Here is a 15,557-nt window from a genome sequence, read left to right as displayed (position 1 = left end):
TAAATGTTAATCACCGTACATTACCTGGGAGCTTTTTAAAACACATGTGATCGGGTCTTAACCCAGAAGATTTTGACTACAGTGGTCTGGGATCAGGTAGGATAAGCCTGTTTTTAAAGGTTTCGCAGGTGGTTATACCGAGAGCCAGCAAGGATGTGAGGGAGCAACTGCATATAATTTTAGTGGGAGTCCAGATTGATGCAGCCTTTTTACAAAGACAATTTGATAAAATCTATCAAAACTTAAGATCTCAAAATTCACACATCCTTGGAACTGGCAACTCTACGTCTAGTTTACCTTACATCCATATACCTGCAAAAGCTCTAGAACATACATACACAAGAGTGTTCTGGACAGCATTGTTTATAAAAGTAAAAAAGGGGGTGCCTGACTGGCTCAGTTGGTGGAACATGCAACTCTTGATCTCAGGGTTGAGTTCAGGCTCGATGTTGGTTAGAGATTACTTAAAAAAAAAAAAATTAAAAAGTAGAAACTGTCTAGCTGGTTAAATTATGATACAAAAATACTAGGAAGCCGGGTGCCTGAGTGGCTCAGTCGGTTAAGCGACTGCCTTCGGCTCAGGTCATGATCCTGGAGTCCCGGGATCGAGTCCCGCATCGGGCTCCCTGCTCAGCAGGGAACCTGCTTCTCCCTCTGACCCTCCCCCCTCTCATGCTCTCTCTCCCTATCTCATTCTCTCTCTCAAATAAATAAAATCCTAAAAAAAAAAAGAATAGCTAACATTTAAAAAAAAAACTAGGAAGCCTTTACACAGAATGAAGCAAATCGCTATGTGCTGGTAGGAAAAGTCCAAATTGTTAAGTAATACTACTTATATAAACATATGAATTCGTGGTAGAAAAAAAAGTAATACTTGCTGGTATATGATAGAAAAATCTTCTGGAAATATACACAAGAAACATAACTTCATTGAGAGCTGGGGTGGAAGAACAAAGCTTTCACTTTTCATTTAGTATATATTTTTTAAGGTTTTAATTTTTTATTTTTGTTAACATTGTATTTATTGGAGGGAGGGAGAGGGAGGAGCAGAGGGAGAGGAAGGATCACCAGCAGGCTCCACGCCCAGCAGAGAGCCCCATGTGGGGCTCAGTCTCACGACCCTGAGATCAGGACTGAGCTGGATTCAGGAGTTGGACACTTAATCGACTGAGCCACACAGGCACCCCAAAGATTTTTTTTTTTAAAGATTTATTTATTTGACAGAGACATCTCTACACCCAGCATGGGGCTTGAACTCACAACCCCAACCAAGGTCAAGAGTCACGTGCTCACCAACTGAGCCAGCCAGGTGCCCCTCTTTTTTTTTTTAAACCCAGTCTATTTTTTGAATAGATTCATCACAAGGGTTCAACCAGATACTTAATTTAAAAAACAGAAACAGGGGCGCCTGGGTAGCTCAGTCGTCAAGCGTCTGCCTTCGGCTCAGGTCACGATCCCGGGGTCCTGGGATCAAGCCCTGCATCGGGCTCCCTGCCCAGTGGGAAGCCTGCTTCTCCCTCTCCCACTCCCCCTGCTTGTGTTCCCTCTCTCGCTGTGTCTCTCTCTGTCAAATAAAATCTTTTAAAATAAATAAAAATAAAAAACAAAAAAAAAATGACATCACAGATTAAGAAACAAAATGCTAGACAGAAATGAAGGGAAGGACAGAACATCTAAGGAAGAAATAAAAAGACAACACAGGGTGGGAAGCTACACAAGGTTCTTGGCTGGAGACCTGCTTTGAGTAACTTTCTTGCAATACATCTTAAAGGCTATGGGTTTTTCTAGAGCTCGATAACCAAAGGGTTATCAATGTTGGTTTCTCTAGCAGGCTCTTGGCGGACAGTGGGACGGTCCTGACATCACCCAGGGCAGACCCCTTGTCCTTCAGGATGTCCAGGCCACTGGGGTGGTAGCAGGGTGTGAGGAACTTCACCATGGGTGCATTGTAAGAGGAACCACTGGGGAACTCGAGAGAACTTCTACCTCACGTCTTCATATACTTCATCAGCTGCTCCATGGTGGTCCCCACCCGTTTGGAAAAGTCTGACTGAGGCAAGGCAGAATTCCTTTGTCCTCAGACCCCATGAGGGTCATCAGCTCCTGCTGTAGCCTCTTGCCCATGGGGCCCCACGTGGCACCCCCCGCTGGGCTCGGCTCCTTTGCTGGCTGCCGCTGGGTCATGATTTGGGCAGGCCATCCAGGCAGTGTGGGCAGGGAGACAGGAACTTGAAGAGCGCAACTGCTCTCCAAATACACTAAACTCTCATTTAGTGTATTTCTATATGGGTTAAATTTTCTATCATCTGTAAAAAATACTTTTTTTTTTTTTTTATTTCAACAGGGCAGGGGGCACCTGGCAGGCTCAGTCAGTGAAGCATTAACTCTTGGATCTTGGGATTGTGAGTTTGACCCCATGTTGGGTGTAGAGATTACTTAAAAATCTTTAAGGGCCTCCTGGGTGACTCAGTTGGTTAAGAATTGGACTCTTGGTTTTGGTTCAGGTTGAGATCTCGGGTCGTGATGATGAGGGAGCAGAAGGCAAGCTGACAAAGTACTCTCCCAGGCGGGATCTGTGCGACATTCCTCTGAAGCTAAGGAAAGGAAAAACAAATGGTTAACTTACAGAGATCAGTCCTGGAGGACAGGAGTTTCCCTCAGTTTACAAATGCCTTAGTGATTTACAAGAAAAAAGCATTCTTATCAATAACCTAATTTCCTAAGGGCGCCTGGGTGGCTCAGCCGTTAAGCGTCTGCCTTCGGCTCAGGTCATGATCCCGGGGTCCTGGAATCGAGCCCCGCATCGGGCTCCCTGCTCGGCGGGGAGCCTGCTTCTCCCTCTCCCTCTGCCTGCCTCTCTGCCTACTTGTTCTCTCTCTCTATCTCTCTGCCAAATAAATAAATAAATAAATCTTAAAAAAGATTTAAAAATAAAAAAAAGCAACCTTGGGGTGCCTGGCTGGCTCAGTTGGTGGAGCGTGCACCTCTTGATCTCAGGGCTGTGGGTTTGAGCCCCACGCTGGGTGTAAAGATTGCTTAAAAATAAAGTCTGGGGCGCCTGGGTGGCTCAGTCGGTTGGGCGTCTGCCTTCGGCTCAGGTCATGATCCCAGTGTCCTGGGATCGAGTCCCGTATCGGGCTCCCTGCTCAGTGGGAAGCCTGCAACTCCCTTTCCCTCTGCCTGCCATTCCCCCTGCTTGTGCTCTCTCTGTCCCTGTCAAATAAATAAATAAAATCTTAATAAAAAAGTCTAAAAAACAGGGCGCCTGGGTGGCTCAGTTGGTTAAGCGACTGCCTTCGGCTCAGGTCATGATCCTGGAGTCCAGGATCGAGTCCCGCATCGGGCTCCCTGCTCAGCGGGGAGTCTGCTTCTCCCTCGGACCCTCACCCCTCTTGTGCTCTCTCTATCTCATTCTCTCTCTCAAATAAATAAATAAAATCTTTAAAAAAAAAAAAGTCTAAAAAACAAAACAAAACCTAGCAAATGGTTCCAGAATATGTCTAGCTAAGGTTGAGAATCATGGTATAACAGAGGGTATTAATTCTCAGACTGGATTTGATACCCATGTCTGCCATTAAGTGACCTTGGGCAACTCAGCTGCACTTTGTTTCCTTCTGGTACAATGCAGAAACTGGTATCTATGACACATGGCTATTATGATGATTAAAGGGTCTGCATATTCAACATATCCTAGGTTCTAAGCTGGTTCTAGTTACCCTTTCAAGGAGTTTGCCATCTTCTGACATTGGCATGGAGGTTCTGGGCCTCACTGATGGGGTTTGGGTCTCCATTCCTAACTGAGCCGTCCAGCTCCTACCTGTGTACCTGGGGCAGGTGGCGAAACTCACGCGCTCGCTCTCTGTGGCAGACGACACTAAGCCAGAGGAGAAACCTGTATGCTGCCCTAAGGATGCAGGACACCATGGGACAGGAGTTGGCACTGGCCCGTAAGCAGCTACTGATGGTGAGTTCTTTTTTTTTTTTTAAAGATTTTATTTATTTATTTGAGAGAGAGAGAGAAACAGCATGAGAGGGGAAAGGGTCAGAGGGAGAAGCAGGCTCCGCACTGAGCCGGGAGCCCGATGTGGGACTTGATCTCGGGACTCCGGGATCATGACCTGAGCCGAAGGCAGTCGCTTAACCAACTGAGCGACCCAGGCGCCCTGATGGTGAGTTCTAGCAAAAGGGTGACCTGAGGCCTCATCCACTACTATCCTGTGCTGAAGCCACTGGATTCCCAAATTCTTAGTTGCTGCCATCACTTGCCCATCTTCTCTGCATTATACCAGAGCAGAAGCTTTTTTTTTTCTTTAAGCTTTTTTATTTATTTGACAGAGAGAGACACAGCGAGAGCAGGAACAGAAGCAGGGGGAGCGGGAGAGGGAGAAGCAGGCTTCCCGCCGAGCAGGGAGCCCGATGCGGGGCTCGATCCCGGGACCCCGGGACCATGACCTGAGCCGAAGGCAGACGCTTAACGACTGAGCCACCCAGGCGCCCCAGAGCAGAAGCTTTTTTCATTAAATGGCTCTTTGTGTTCAGCTGCAGGTGGCATATTCTCGAGTCCCAGAGGGCAGACTAGTCCTTGCTCCCCTCATCTCAGCGTCCAGCCCCAGCCCCCCTCTCGCAGGACTCCCAGTTCCCGGCATGTCATCACATCTGTATCCCGGGGGGCCCAGCAGAGCTCACGGTTCATGGTGCTCTCAGCAATTATTTGCTGAACGTAGGGCTTCATCCATGGAGGAAAAAGTGGGGAGGCATCCCCCTCCCACCCCTGCAGGGGCAGCCTCTATGCTACTGCCTAGCTTTATGTCACAGCTAAGTCCAAATCCAAGAGGACACAGCGGGAAAGCCACCAGGGGGAGAACGAGATCGAGGCAAGCGGAAGGCAAACCTCACACTCTGTTCTGTCCTCCTCCCAGGTCCGTCAAGCGGCCCTGCACCGGCTGTTTGAAAAGGAGCATCGGCAGTACCAGCAGGAACTAAATCAGATGGGCAAAGCTTTTTACGTGGAGAGACTCTGATGGCATCTGAAACAAAGATGGCTCTTAAAGGCTCAAATGTAGACAGATGGCTCATTCTTCAGTCCTAAATCTTGACTTTTTTGAAGTGTTTATTCATAGCCATAATCTTAAAACAGCTTCTTGGGTTTTACTCACCGCCTCTTAGATCTCACTTCCTCCCGTCTTTTCTGTCTTGGACAAATAGCTCTGAGTGTGGCTGTTCACCCACAGGAACCATGTGCTTGGGTGTCAGGAGGCCTGGAGTTCAGGCTTTGGGTCAGCCAGTTACGAGACCCAGGCCAGGTCTCTCTCCTCTGGACCCGAATTCGTACCCTCCCCAGCCCTGCAAATTGACAGGGCTCCAAACTGAAGTGCCACGGAGGGAAGCCAGGTGAGACAGCAGGTCTAAGGAAGTGAGGAGCACTGAGACTTATGGGGGGCTGGTGAGAGCATGTTGAATCTAAAGGCATTCAGATTCTGAAGAATTCTAAAAGGTACTGATGGATCACATATGTCTCTAGTCCACAGAGAACCTTACTTACAAAGATCCACTTTCCATAAAATGAGATCCCAAGCCCAAGAGATCCCTGTTGTGGAGCCAGGAGCGGGTGCGGTGTGGGGACGCCACCAGGCTGACGTCCCGGTTTCTTCCCCTGCTCTGGGTACCCTCACTGGCCGCTCGTCCTCCGCACGCTGATCTTGCCCCGCCCTGCACTCCAGGCGGTTGGCGCCCTGCACAGCTCCCGTCTCCCCTGCCCCCCTCCCACCCCGAGTCTGGCCCCACCCTCCAGGCTGCGCTCCTCCCCTGTCAGAGCCCTCTCCTCTTCTCCCTCCACAGGCCGCTGATGGGCCCAAAGAAGCAGCAGGTATAGAGAAGGGTATGGGTTTTGGAGTCAGGTGTGGGTTCAAAGTCCTGTTTCGTCCCTTAATTGTTGTCACCTTGTGTAAGTTACTTCTCTGAACCTCAGTTTCCTTTTCTGAAAGTGGGGAAAATAATACCCATCTCACAGGATCATTATGAGAATTAAATAAGGTATGTAGAGAGCAGGCCTAGTGCTTGAGGAACAGCAGGCATCCCCCTTTCCCCTCTCAGATTTCTCTGTGACCCAGGCCCTTCTCAGGCCCCTCGCCAGCCCCCGGCCACCCCCTATGCAGCCAAGATATCACTCCATCCCACGCCTGGCTCTCTGCCCTGTGCGTCCATTCGTTGTCCAGCTTCCATCAGCCCCACTTCCCAAGAGTCTTTAGTCAATGACTCACAGGTCCCTGCACCCAACAAGACATGGGGCTCATGGGCTGGTTGGGGGAGGCAAGCGTGGACATGGAAGGAAGGTGAGGGGCACCTGGGTGGCTCAGTCGGTTGAGCATCAGACTCCTGATTTCAGCTCAGGTCATGATCTCAGGGTTGTGAGATCTTGCCCTGTGTCCTCAGCAGGAAGTCTGCTTGGGATGCTCTCCTTCTGCCCCTCCCCCTCCCCTCTACTCTCTAGAAAGAGAAGGAAGGAAGGGAGGGAGGGAGGGAGGGAGGGAGGGAGGGAGGGGTGGTGACCGTGTTACAAGGGACAGAAGCAGGTGCACGCGGCCTGGGTCTGACCCCCAGCCTGAGGCTGGGTCTCCCACTCGGCCTGCTCCTCCCCCCGACCACCTCTCTCCACATCTGTCATCCACCTGTGGCCACGTCCCAACCAGCTCTGCTGCTCCCATTGCCCAGGAGAGCCTGGCCTCCGGAGAAACAGCAGATTTGGGTTTGAATCCTGCCTCTGTCACTTACTGCCTGAGTGGCTTGGGGGGAGTTGCCTCAACTTTCTGGGTCACAGTTCCTTGTTTATAAAATGGAGATGATGCCTCCCCTCACTGGGGATTAAATGAAGCACTCTGCAGAAAGGTGGCACATAATGTCCAATACCATAATGATGTTTTCCTGCCCTAGGATACTTCTTTCCCTCTTTATTTCCCCTCCGTTACCTGGCTGCTCCCCACCCACCAACCACATTCCTTCAGCAACTTCTTCATTCCTCTTTCCTCTGTTCACTGGACCCACAGGACACCCCGCCCCTCTGCCTTGATCCCTGACCTTGGCCTCTCTCCCCAGGGCTTGTCAGCGCCAGGCTGGCTCCCGTATTGGCAGCTGGCCCCTCGGGAGCCCATCTCGTCCGATCCCCTCTGCCTGCTCCGTCTGCTCTCATCACATCAGCTGAGTGTTCCATCCATCCCCTTCTTCCTCTGTGGTGCTGCCCTCCCTATCTCCTCTGGCTCAGAGGGGCTCAGCCTTGTTTGAAATGGCTACACGGAAGGCACTCCAGGAGAGCTAGAAAGGGTTTATAAGATGCCATCGATGTTTCTGCCTAGTTATGCCCTGAAGTCAAGGTCTGCTTCTAAGAAAGCCTCTCCTCTTGTACATCAGTAATATTCCCAGTCTCTGCCTCATCCTTTCAACTCCGGCTCGTCGTTTCCCAGCCTTTGGTTTGCCAGGGTAGTCAAGGCTCCCAGAGAAGGGAACTAAATGTGGGGGATAAGGGTAAGAAAGATGGTCACAAAAGCAAAACTTACACACACACCCCCAGTAGGAGCCATGAAGTAGCAAGGACATAAGACAACAGCCCTTGGGGCTTGGACGCCCTTTTGTCAGCCTTCCCCTGGAAGGCAGGGGCCACACAACAGGAACTGACTAGGGCTTTGGACAAACTATTGATCTAGATCAAGGGCACTGTGGGGTTGGTATATGTGTTGCAGGGGGGCGGGAATCCGGACTAATGGGAACAAGGACGCATGGAACAAGCCTGGGGCTGAAGCCGAGCACCCTCCTCCCACCCTGCACTTGTACCCAAGCCCCCTACCCGCCCGGTGAGGCTATAACTTGGGCTCTTTTCTGCCGCAGTGGAGAGAAGCGTCTGCCTGCCATACGACATTCAACAGACCTAATCCTCTTCAGAAGAAAAATCCCCCAGAAAGGAACCAGGCTGGACCCCTGTGAAGGAAGACCCTTAGAGAAGCCAGGCCAGGAGTTCTCAGTGTAAAAAGCCCCAGAAGAGAAGAGCCCTAAGGACTGCAGGCTGCTTCCTGGCAGAGGGGCTTCAGAAGACATCCAAGGGTGACTTTATGGATGCCTGGAAGACATGGGGAGAAGGTGAGAAGGAACAAGATGATGGGAGGAAGCAGCCAAGCACTCTGGAAGTTTCTCATGGCTACTTCTCTGTAATACTTAAGGGCAGGAGGAGTCCAGGAGGGTGTCAGCTGAAAGGCTCTCAGCCGTCTGCTGGGGGTGATCTGAAAGGTTAGGAGTTCTGTTAGAAAGGTAAAGCAGGATGTGCAAGCCCCCTGGACCCCGCCGTCGGAAAGCCTCAGAGCATGGGAAGGAGGTTGAGAAGAGCAGGTGGCCAGGCTGGCTCTCGGCACTGTGGTCGTGACATCAGGGGGAGAAGCTCTGTGTGGGAGCCCTTGGAAGGGATAGGTGCCCGGATGTGGAGCCCTGCCAGATATGCTTCCTGGTTCAGGCGAACGTGATCCAGCAAAGGCCAGGCACTGGTAGGAGAGAAGCTGCTACAGGGACAGCACGAACGGCACTGTCATGGGAGGTGAAGAGCAAGGGTCACTGTCCTTCCCCAAGGAGACGGCTTGCCATCTAGCCATGCTTGGTGGCTGGAGGGGAGGAAGGCAGAAGACCACCAAGGCTCTTCTGCCTGCTTCTGTGTGATATGTTTGATATTGGGTTGTTGAATTAGGAACCAACTAAATATCAAACATATTCTTACAGCAGTGGGCAATTTGGCATCAACTCTGGGGCTCTGGGGCTCTGGGGCTCCTTTACTGAAACTCTTCTCTCCGGGACCCCTCTGGAAAAGCAGTGGTGGCAACCTGCGTGGATTTCAGTCTTAAGCTGCAGAGCTAGTGTGGCAGTGGGAGAGCTGGAATTTGAGTATCATATCTCCCCGTATCCTTCCCTTATACTAGAAGGGATGTATCTCTGATCTTCTGTCCTTGCACTTTTTTCCCTCCTTATCAACGCTCCCCCCACACTTATTAACTACTGACTCCCGTTCCCGGGACCTCCTTGTTCACTTGTCCTGCAGTGAGGGTCTTTGGTTTCTCTGCTTTCCTTCAAGGGTCAACTGATGGTCTCTCTGCCCGTCTACCTCTAGTGACTGGAAGCTCTCAAGGGTGGACTCCAGTTTTGCCCTCTGTCCTGGTGGGTGTCTCAGTTAACCCACTGCTGGGGCTTAGTACCACAGGAGCTATCTATCCTTGACGTAATGACTAGAGCTTTTTGTATTCTTCTCTGATAGCGCTGGTCACCTTGAACAGTGCCCACCTCTCCCCTGGCATGTTCTCAGATTGTATGGTGCTGGTGCACTGTGATCAACAGCCACCTGTCAGTAACAGGCTCTGAGTGGAGGAATGTCATGGCCTGGAAGGAAGCCAGGGAGAACAGAGATGGTAACGAAGATGTGGCAATGCGTGTGTGGCCGTAGGTTGGGTGGGGGTAAGGAGGGAGCAGAGAGCAAGAAGAGTGGACAGTGGTGCAGAGCTTGGTTGGTGTGGGCACGAAAGTTCTACTTAAAGATCACTGTGGGCAAATGGAAGGCATGATCCTACCCAGATTACTCTGACCCTCCCCTGCTTCTCTCCCTGACCCCACTCAAAGTTCTGGGGGGGCCTTCCAGATACCAACCCTCTCTGCTTACTCCATCCCTGTGGCTCTAAACGGGAAGGAATGATGTCTCCCTGCCAATTAGAGACTCTTGAAATAGCACAGTAATTTGATCGGGGGATCTGGGGGAATTGTCAAGGACCATGAGTGACCGCCCTTGCTCAAGCTCCCTGAATACTGGGAATCAAAAGGTAAAACTCAGCCAGTGGCATCCGACCAGCCTCCAACACAGGTGGGGGTGAGGGCGATGCGGAAGACAGGGGTGTAACTAGGACGCTGCGGGTGAGAACCACCTATACCCGGAGGTGCCAAAGTACCCTTCTCGCGTTCAGTGTTCTCCCCCTCCCCTTGCCTTGCTCTTTTAACACACCCACAGAGCCGCCCCGAGAGTGGAAAGTTTCAGGGTCAGGGAGAACCTCTACCCTCCCCCACTTTCCATTGTCTAAAATCAGCCTCAGCTGTTCCCTAATTTTTCTTTGCTGGTGATGTCAGTCCATCAAAGTGTCTCACCCTGTGCTCCCCCAGGGAGAACAATAATGAGTTGGAAGGAGCTGGAAAGACCGTATTAGGAACAAGAGGTGGAGCCATGAGCAGAGATAAAGGCTCAAGTCTAGGGGACTCCTAGTCATTCGGGCAGCAGCCCCTCCTCTCCTGCCCTCGTCTCCACTTCTCCAGTGTTCACAGGTCAGCTCACCAACAGCCACCGCTCATGATGGAGGCCATCAAGAAAAAGATGCAGATGCTAAAGTTGGACAAGGAGAATGCCCTGGACCGAGCAGAGCAAGCGGAAGCTGAGCAGAAGCAGGCAGAAGAGAGGAGCAAGCAGGTAGGTGCCGGCATCGGTTTCTCTTACCTGCTGGTGAGCAAGACTGTGAGATGGAGGAGAGTTCTCACGGCAAAGGCAGTGACTGCCAGTACCAGCTTGTTCGTTGGGTGGGAGGGACCCTCTTCTTTCCAGCCTCTCTGGAGAGACAGAGGACATCTAGGGTATTTGCCTCAGGCTGCCTGCATGACCTTGGGAAAGCCAGTAGCCTCCTCTGAGCCATGGTGTATCTGCTGGATCTAAACGGGTGTGGGTCATGTTTTGGGAGGACCAGAGTTCTAGAGGAAAAGGTGGGAACTTGGCAGGTAGCATCTCTTTTCCCTTAAAATTTTTTTTAAGATTGTATTTTTTTTTATTTTAAAAGATTTTATTTATTCATGAGAGACAGACAGAGAGAGAGAGAGAGAGAGAGAGAGGCAGAGGGAGAAGCAGGCTCCCAAGGAGCAGGGAGCCCGATGCGGGACTCGATCCCAGGACCCTGGGATCATGACCTGAGCCGAAGGCAGACGCTTAACCATCTGAGCCACCCAGGCGCCCTTAAGATTGTATTTTTAAGTAATCTCTACACATCCAACGTGGGGCTCAAACTTACAACCCTGACATCAAGAGTCACATGCTCCACTGACTGAGCCAGCCTTAATTGGAGTTCCAGGCATCCACTCCCTAAGATATTTCCCATCCCAGGGTCTTAGATGAAAATCCAGCATGGCTTGGTCATCTTAGGGTCAGAGGTCCCAGGGTCACACATCACGGCCTAACTCCTGGGGCAGTTGGCTGGAAGTGGCTCGGGAGAAAGTATGTCCCTTCAGGAATGGTTAACATCAAGGCTGTGCTCAGAGGTCGGTCAGGGCTCAGGAGCCCAGGGTCTGAGCCAGCACCATTGTGTGTATGTCTTGTGTATGCCTCTTGGGGCTCCGGTAGCTGGAAGATGAGCTGGCAGCCATGCAGAAGAAGCTGAAAGGGACGGAGGATGAGCTGGACAAGTATTCTGAAGCTCTGAAGGATGCCCAGGAGAAACTGGAGTTGGCAGAGAAGAAAGCTGCTGACGTGAGTATTAGAGAGATGGAAGGGGTTTAATCCACACACGCAGAGCACCACGTTCATGTGACTAAATTCCAGACACACTTGGACACATACATACTGGTGGGTTCACAGAGCATCGACACACTCACATACATTTCTGCGTATAATCGCACGCTGACATACTCTTGTAATGGCAGGCACATTTGTTCTTAAGCACATGGAGAAGTCTCATGTTTGTCTCACCCTCAACCCAGGAATTTAATGTGTTTTTCAGGACCCGAACAAAGGGAGGGGACTCCAGGTCCAGATTGCTATCACTTTTCCCACCTCCTCCCCCATGCCACATTCTTAGCTTTTGTGTCCAAGACTTGGCACGTAGATATGTGTATTAATAGGGAAACTCTCATCTCTCAACTGCCCCGCAGAGCCAGCTCAGATTTCACAATGGGACAAAAGAGGTCACATTGACCCTGGCCCTATATGGGTTTATTTATCAGGGCCAATGTGGGCGTCTGCCCTTATGCCACGGAGATGCCATAGCAAGCATTGCTCATAGGGCAGCAGAGAGGATCTCTGATAGACTATAATAGAAGCAAGAAGGAATCCCAAGGGGGAAAAGTGTCACCACCAGACCTTACTCTGTGGCATTGATTCAATTGCTTAGCTTCTCTAGGGTTAGGGTTGAATTATCCCATTTGAACAGGAAATAAAATTCTTTTTTCCACTTCATGTTTGTCCTGTCACCACCTACTTTCCTTTATCTTCAAACTTGAAACTTAGCACAATGATTAAATGAGAGGCTACGAAGGAAAGATGTTGGGAAGAAAAGTGACATAACAGCAACAAAAGAATGTCCTGCTATCAATGGAAATATAGTCAGTTCTTAGCACTAATAGGAAAATAGGAGCACATATTTTTTAAAATTATTTTAAGTAGGCTCCACACCCAACGTGAGGCTTAAATTCATGACCCTGAGATTAAGAGTTTCATGCTCCACCAACTGAGCCTGCTGGGTGCCCCCAAGGAGCACATATTTTTTAAAATCACGTTTGGTTTTGGAAAATAGCTGGAGAGACAGTGTGGGCCATTCACAAGTGTTTCCAGATCCTCGCATTTGGCCTCTTTGTTATTAGGTCTCTCATCTCCTCTTTGGCTTTTTGCCACTTTCAGAGGCCAGGGAACATGGTGAGAGTTGTTGAATGTATCATACCAGAGGTCAGAGTTAAAGCAGATCATATACATTATACATATTCATAGTTTCCAAAAGTTTAGATCCCTGCAAACTATTAGTTCTCCCTTCTTGGAAAACTGCAGTGAACACACGTTGCCTCCAGAGCTTTGGGCAAATGCTCGATGGCCTGCTGGAATTGGCTGGCCAGGGTTCCAGGTGTACATGGACAGATCTCTCTGGCTCCAATAGACAGGTATAGGGGCAGGAGTTTTCTCAAGTTTTCTTGGGGCAAGAGTTTTCTCTCTCTCCGGGAGATTATGCAGGCTAAAACAGCTAGTATGTGGGCTGGAGGAGGTGTGTCCAGGACCAATGAAAACAACAAAGTCTAACCTTAGATCTTGGGAGAGAGTAACACAGAGGCTCTAGATAATACCTCAGTTTTATTCGGAAGATAAGGGAATTTCCTGAGGATGAATTCTATCTGTCCTAAGCTGTTGCACACATACTTAAAACACACTGTCATTCCCCACCTAGACAGGGTGGACTCGGTATATTCACTTGAAAGAAGTTTCTGTTTCTATAGGAACCCACCAAAACCCATTTCAATATATAATATGTGGGTAGAAAAATTCATTTAACTTCTCTCCCCCTGTTAGCTTTCCTTACAAGTTAGTTAAGTGCCCTCAGAAGTGTGCTAGAGAACAAGAAATGGGAGGGAAGGGCTGTGAGCAGGAGGCAAAATCCCTTAGACAGGGTTAAGATGAGAGCAGGAAGAAAGGTTTCTTTCCTCAAAGCTGGGGCTAGCAAACTTCCACTTGTAAGGTAAATCCTGTCACAGCCTAGTCTTGTACAGTTTTATTGGAACAACACCATGTGCACTCACATATCATTTCTTTTTTATTTCTTTCTTTATTTTTAAAGATTTTATTTATTTGACAGAGAGAGACACAGCGAGAGAGGGAACACAAGCAGGGGGAGAGGGAGAGAGAGAAGCAGGCTTCCCGCGGAGCAGGCAGCCCGATGTGGGGGCTCGATCCCAGGACCCTGGGATCATGACCCGAGCCGAAGGCAGACGCTTAACGACTGAGCCACCCAGGCGCCCCTACATATCATTTCTTATCTTTCTTCCTACACCGGAGTAGTCACCATACCCTGTGGTCTGCAAAGCCCGAAAAATGTACTGTGTGGCCTTTTACAGAAAATGTTTTTTCTTTAATGATTTCTGCCTCAAAGGATCAAAGAAGGAAAGTGAAGTGTTTATAGGAATTGGGAAAAGTGCTGAATAAGGAGGAGACAACAAAGTTTAAAGTCAAGAGCAAGGGTCAGAGTCATCAGCAACATGATATATATATTTTGGGGGGAAGGGCACTCTGTCCAGTACAATGTCCAATGAAGTTCACAGCAGCTTCCACCTTTGAGATGAACAAACAGAGCATATTACTTTGATGCAAAAGGAAGAGAGGAGGAGAGGGAGTCAGTAAGCGCATGTTTACACAGGGAGTTCTGGTTATCTGAGAAGCTTTTCTGGAAAGCACAGGATTTGCTGGATTGCTTGAACAAAGAAAGGGCAAGAATATGGCAAGGTCAGTCCAAACTTCGGTTTTTCCTCCCTGAATTTGTCTGAGGTCCTTTTTTAAAAGAATTGCAACAAAATATCTGTGTAACATTTGCCATTTTAACCTTTTTTTTTTTTTTAAAGATTTTATTTATTTATTCGTGAGAGAGAGAGAGAGAAGCAGAGGGAGAAGCAGGCTTAGGCTTCCCGCCGAGCAGGGACCCTGACGCGGGACTTGATCCCAGAACCCTGGGATCATCACCTGAGCTGAAGGCAGATGCTTAACCATCTGAGTCACCCATTTTAACTATTTTTAAGTGTACAGTTCAGGGGCAGTAAGAACATGCACAGTGTTGTACAATGATGTCTAAGGTCCTCTCAATCCGAGGTGAAGTCAGAAGCTAATTAGGGTAAAACAAGGCGAAAGAAGAGTGCAATGGTTAGAACACAGTCATACCAGACGTGGTAGGGCTGGGAGATGAGAATCGGGGATGGACATATGCACCTGCTGATACATTGTATTGTTGGTCACCAGGAAAACAATAGCACTGGGCCCCTTGCTGCCCATCCATTATGCCTTTAAAGGGTATCAGGAGTCAATCCACCTGTTTCCCTGGATCAAGAGAAGATTATCTGTCCACATCCACCAGCCTCAGGAATGCAGTGGTGCTCTCAGCAGCCTTGGGTTTGCCTAAGATAAGGTCTCGCGCAGATTCACTAGGACAAAGGGAGGTAAACAGTGCCCCCTGCTGATCTGCACCCAGATGACAACGTCTCATTTCTGCTTCCATCCTCTCTCTGATCAAATTTCTCCAAAAAGAGTTGGAAAAATTCTTAAGCCATCAGGGTAGAGTTTATCGAGGTTCAGAACCCTGTTCTTCCTTCCAAATTCCTGGGGTGGAGGGGAGAAACCAGTGTACAGGTTACTCTACCAAGCAAATTATTTACTGTCTGAGTTGTTTCTTCTAAATAGGCTCATTGCTCAGTATTTTTTATTTTTACTTTTTATTTATTTTAAAAAATATTTTATTTATTTATTTGACAGAGAGAGAGAGAGAGAAAGCATAAGCAGGGGGAGCAGGAGAGGGAGAAACAAGCTCCCGGAAACTCGATGCAGGGCTGGATCCCAGGAACCTGGGATCATGACCTGAGCCAAAGGCAGACACTTAACCAACTGAGCCACCCCGGTGCCCCTATTTTTTTATTATTATTTATTTATTTAGTAAGAAGTTTATTTATTTATTTTTTTATTTTTTAAAGATTTTATTTATTTGACAGAGAGACACAGCGAGAGAGGGAACACAAGCAGGGGGAGTGGAAGAGGGAGGAGCAGGCTT

At 49.2% G+C, this 15,557-nt stretch overlaps 1 protein-coding gene across 1 annotated transcript; it reads left to right on the top strand.

Moving 5' to 3' along the window:
- Positions 1-3,490: 3,490 nt before the first annotated feature.
- Positions 3,491-5,168, top strand: CFAP141 (cilia and flagella associated protein 141). Its single transcript, XM_028090167.1, has 2 exons — positions 3,491-3,964; positions 4,920-5,168. Exons 1-2 carry the CDS (start codon positions 3,773-3,775, stop codon positions 5,019-5,021), a joined length of 294 nt encoding a protein of 97 aa, XP_027945968.1. The 5' UTR covers positions 3,491-3,772; the 3' UTR covers positions 5,022-5,168.
- Positions 5,169-15,557: the final 10,389 nt, after the last annotated feature.

The sequence above is a fragment of the Eumetopias jubatus genome, unplaced genomic scaffold, assembly GCF_037043125.1.
Source record: "Eumetopias jubatus isolate StellerSeaLion01/CBP00866 unplaced genomic scaffold, mEumJub1_p1.0 scaffold_12, whole genome shotgun sequence".
Taxonomy (NCBI): Eukaryota; Metazoa; Chordata; class Mammalia; order Carnivora; family Otariidae; genus Eumetopias; species Eumetopias jubatus.
This window is presented reverse-complemented; position numbering and strand designations above follow the sequence as displayed.

Coding starts and splice junctions, on each gene's coding strand:
- CFAP141 (XM_028090167.1), top strand. CDS start 3,773: ATGGGGTTTGGGTCTCCATTCCTAACTGAGCCGTCCAGCTCCTACCTG. Junction 3,965..4,919: donor CCCGTAAGCAGCTACTGATG/GTGAGTTCTTTT, acceptor TCCTCCTCCCAG/GTCCGTCAAGCGGCCCTGCA.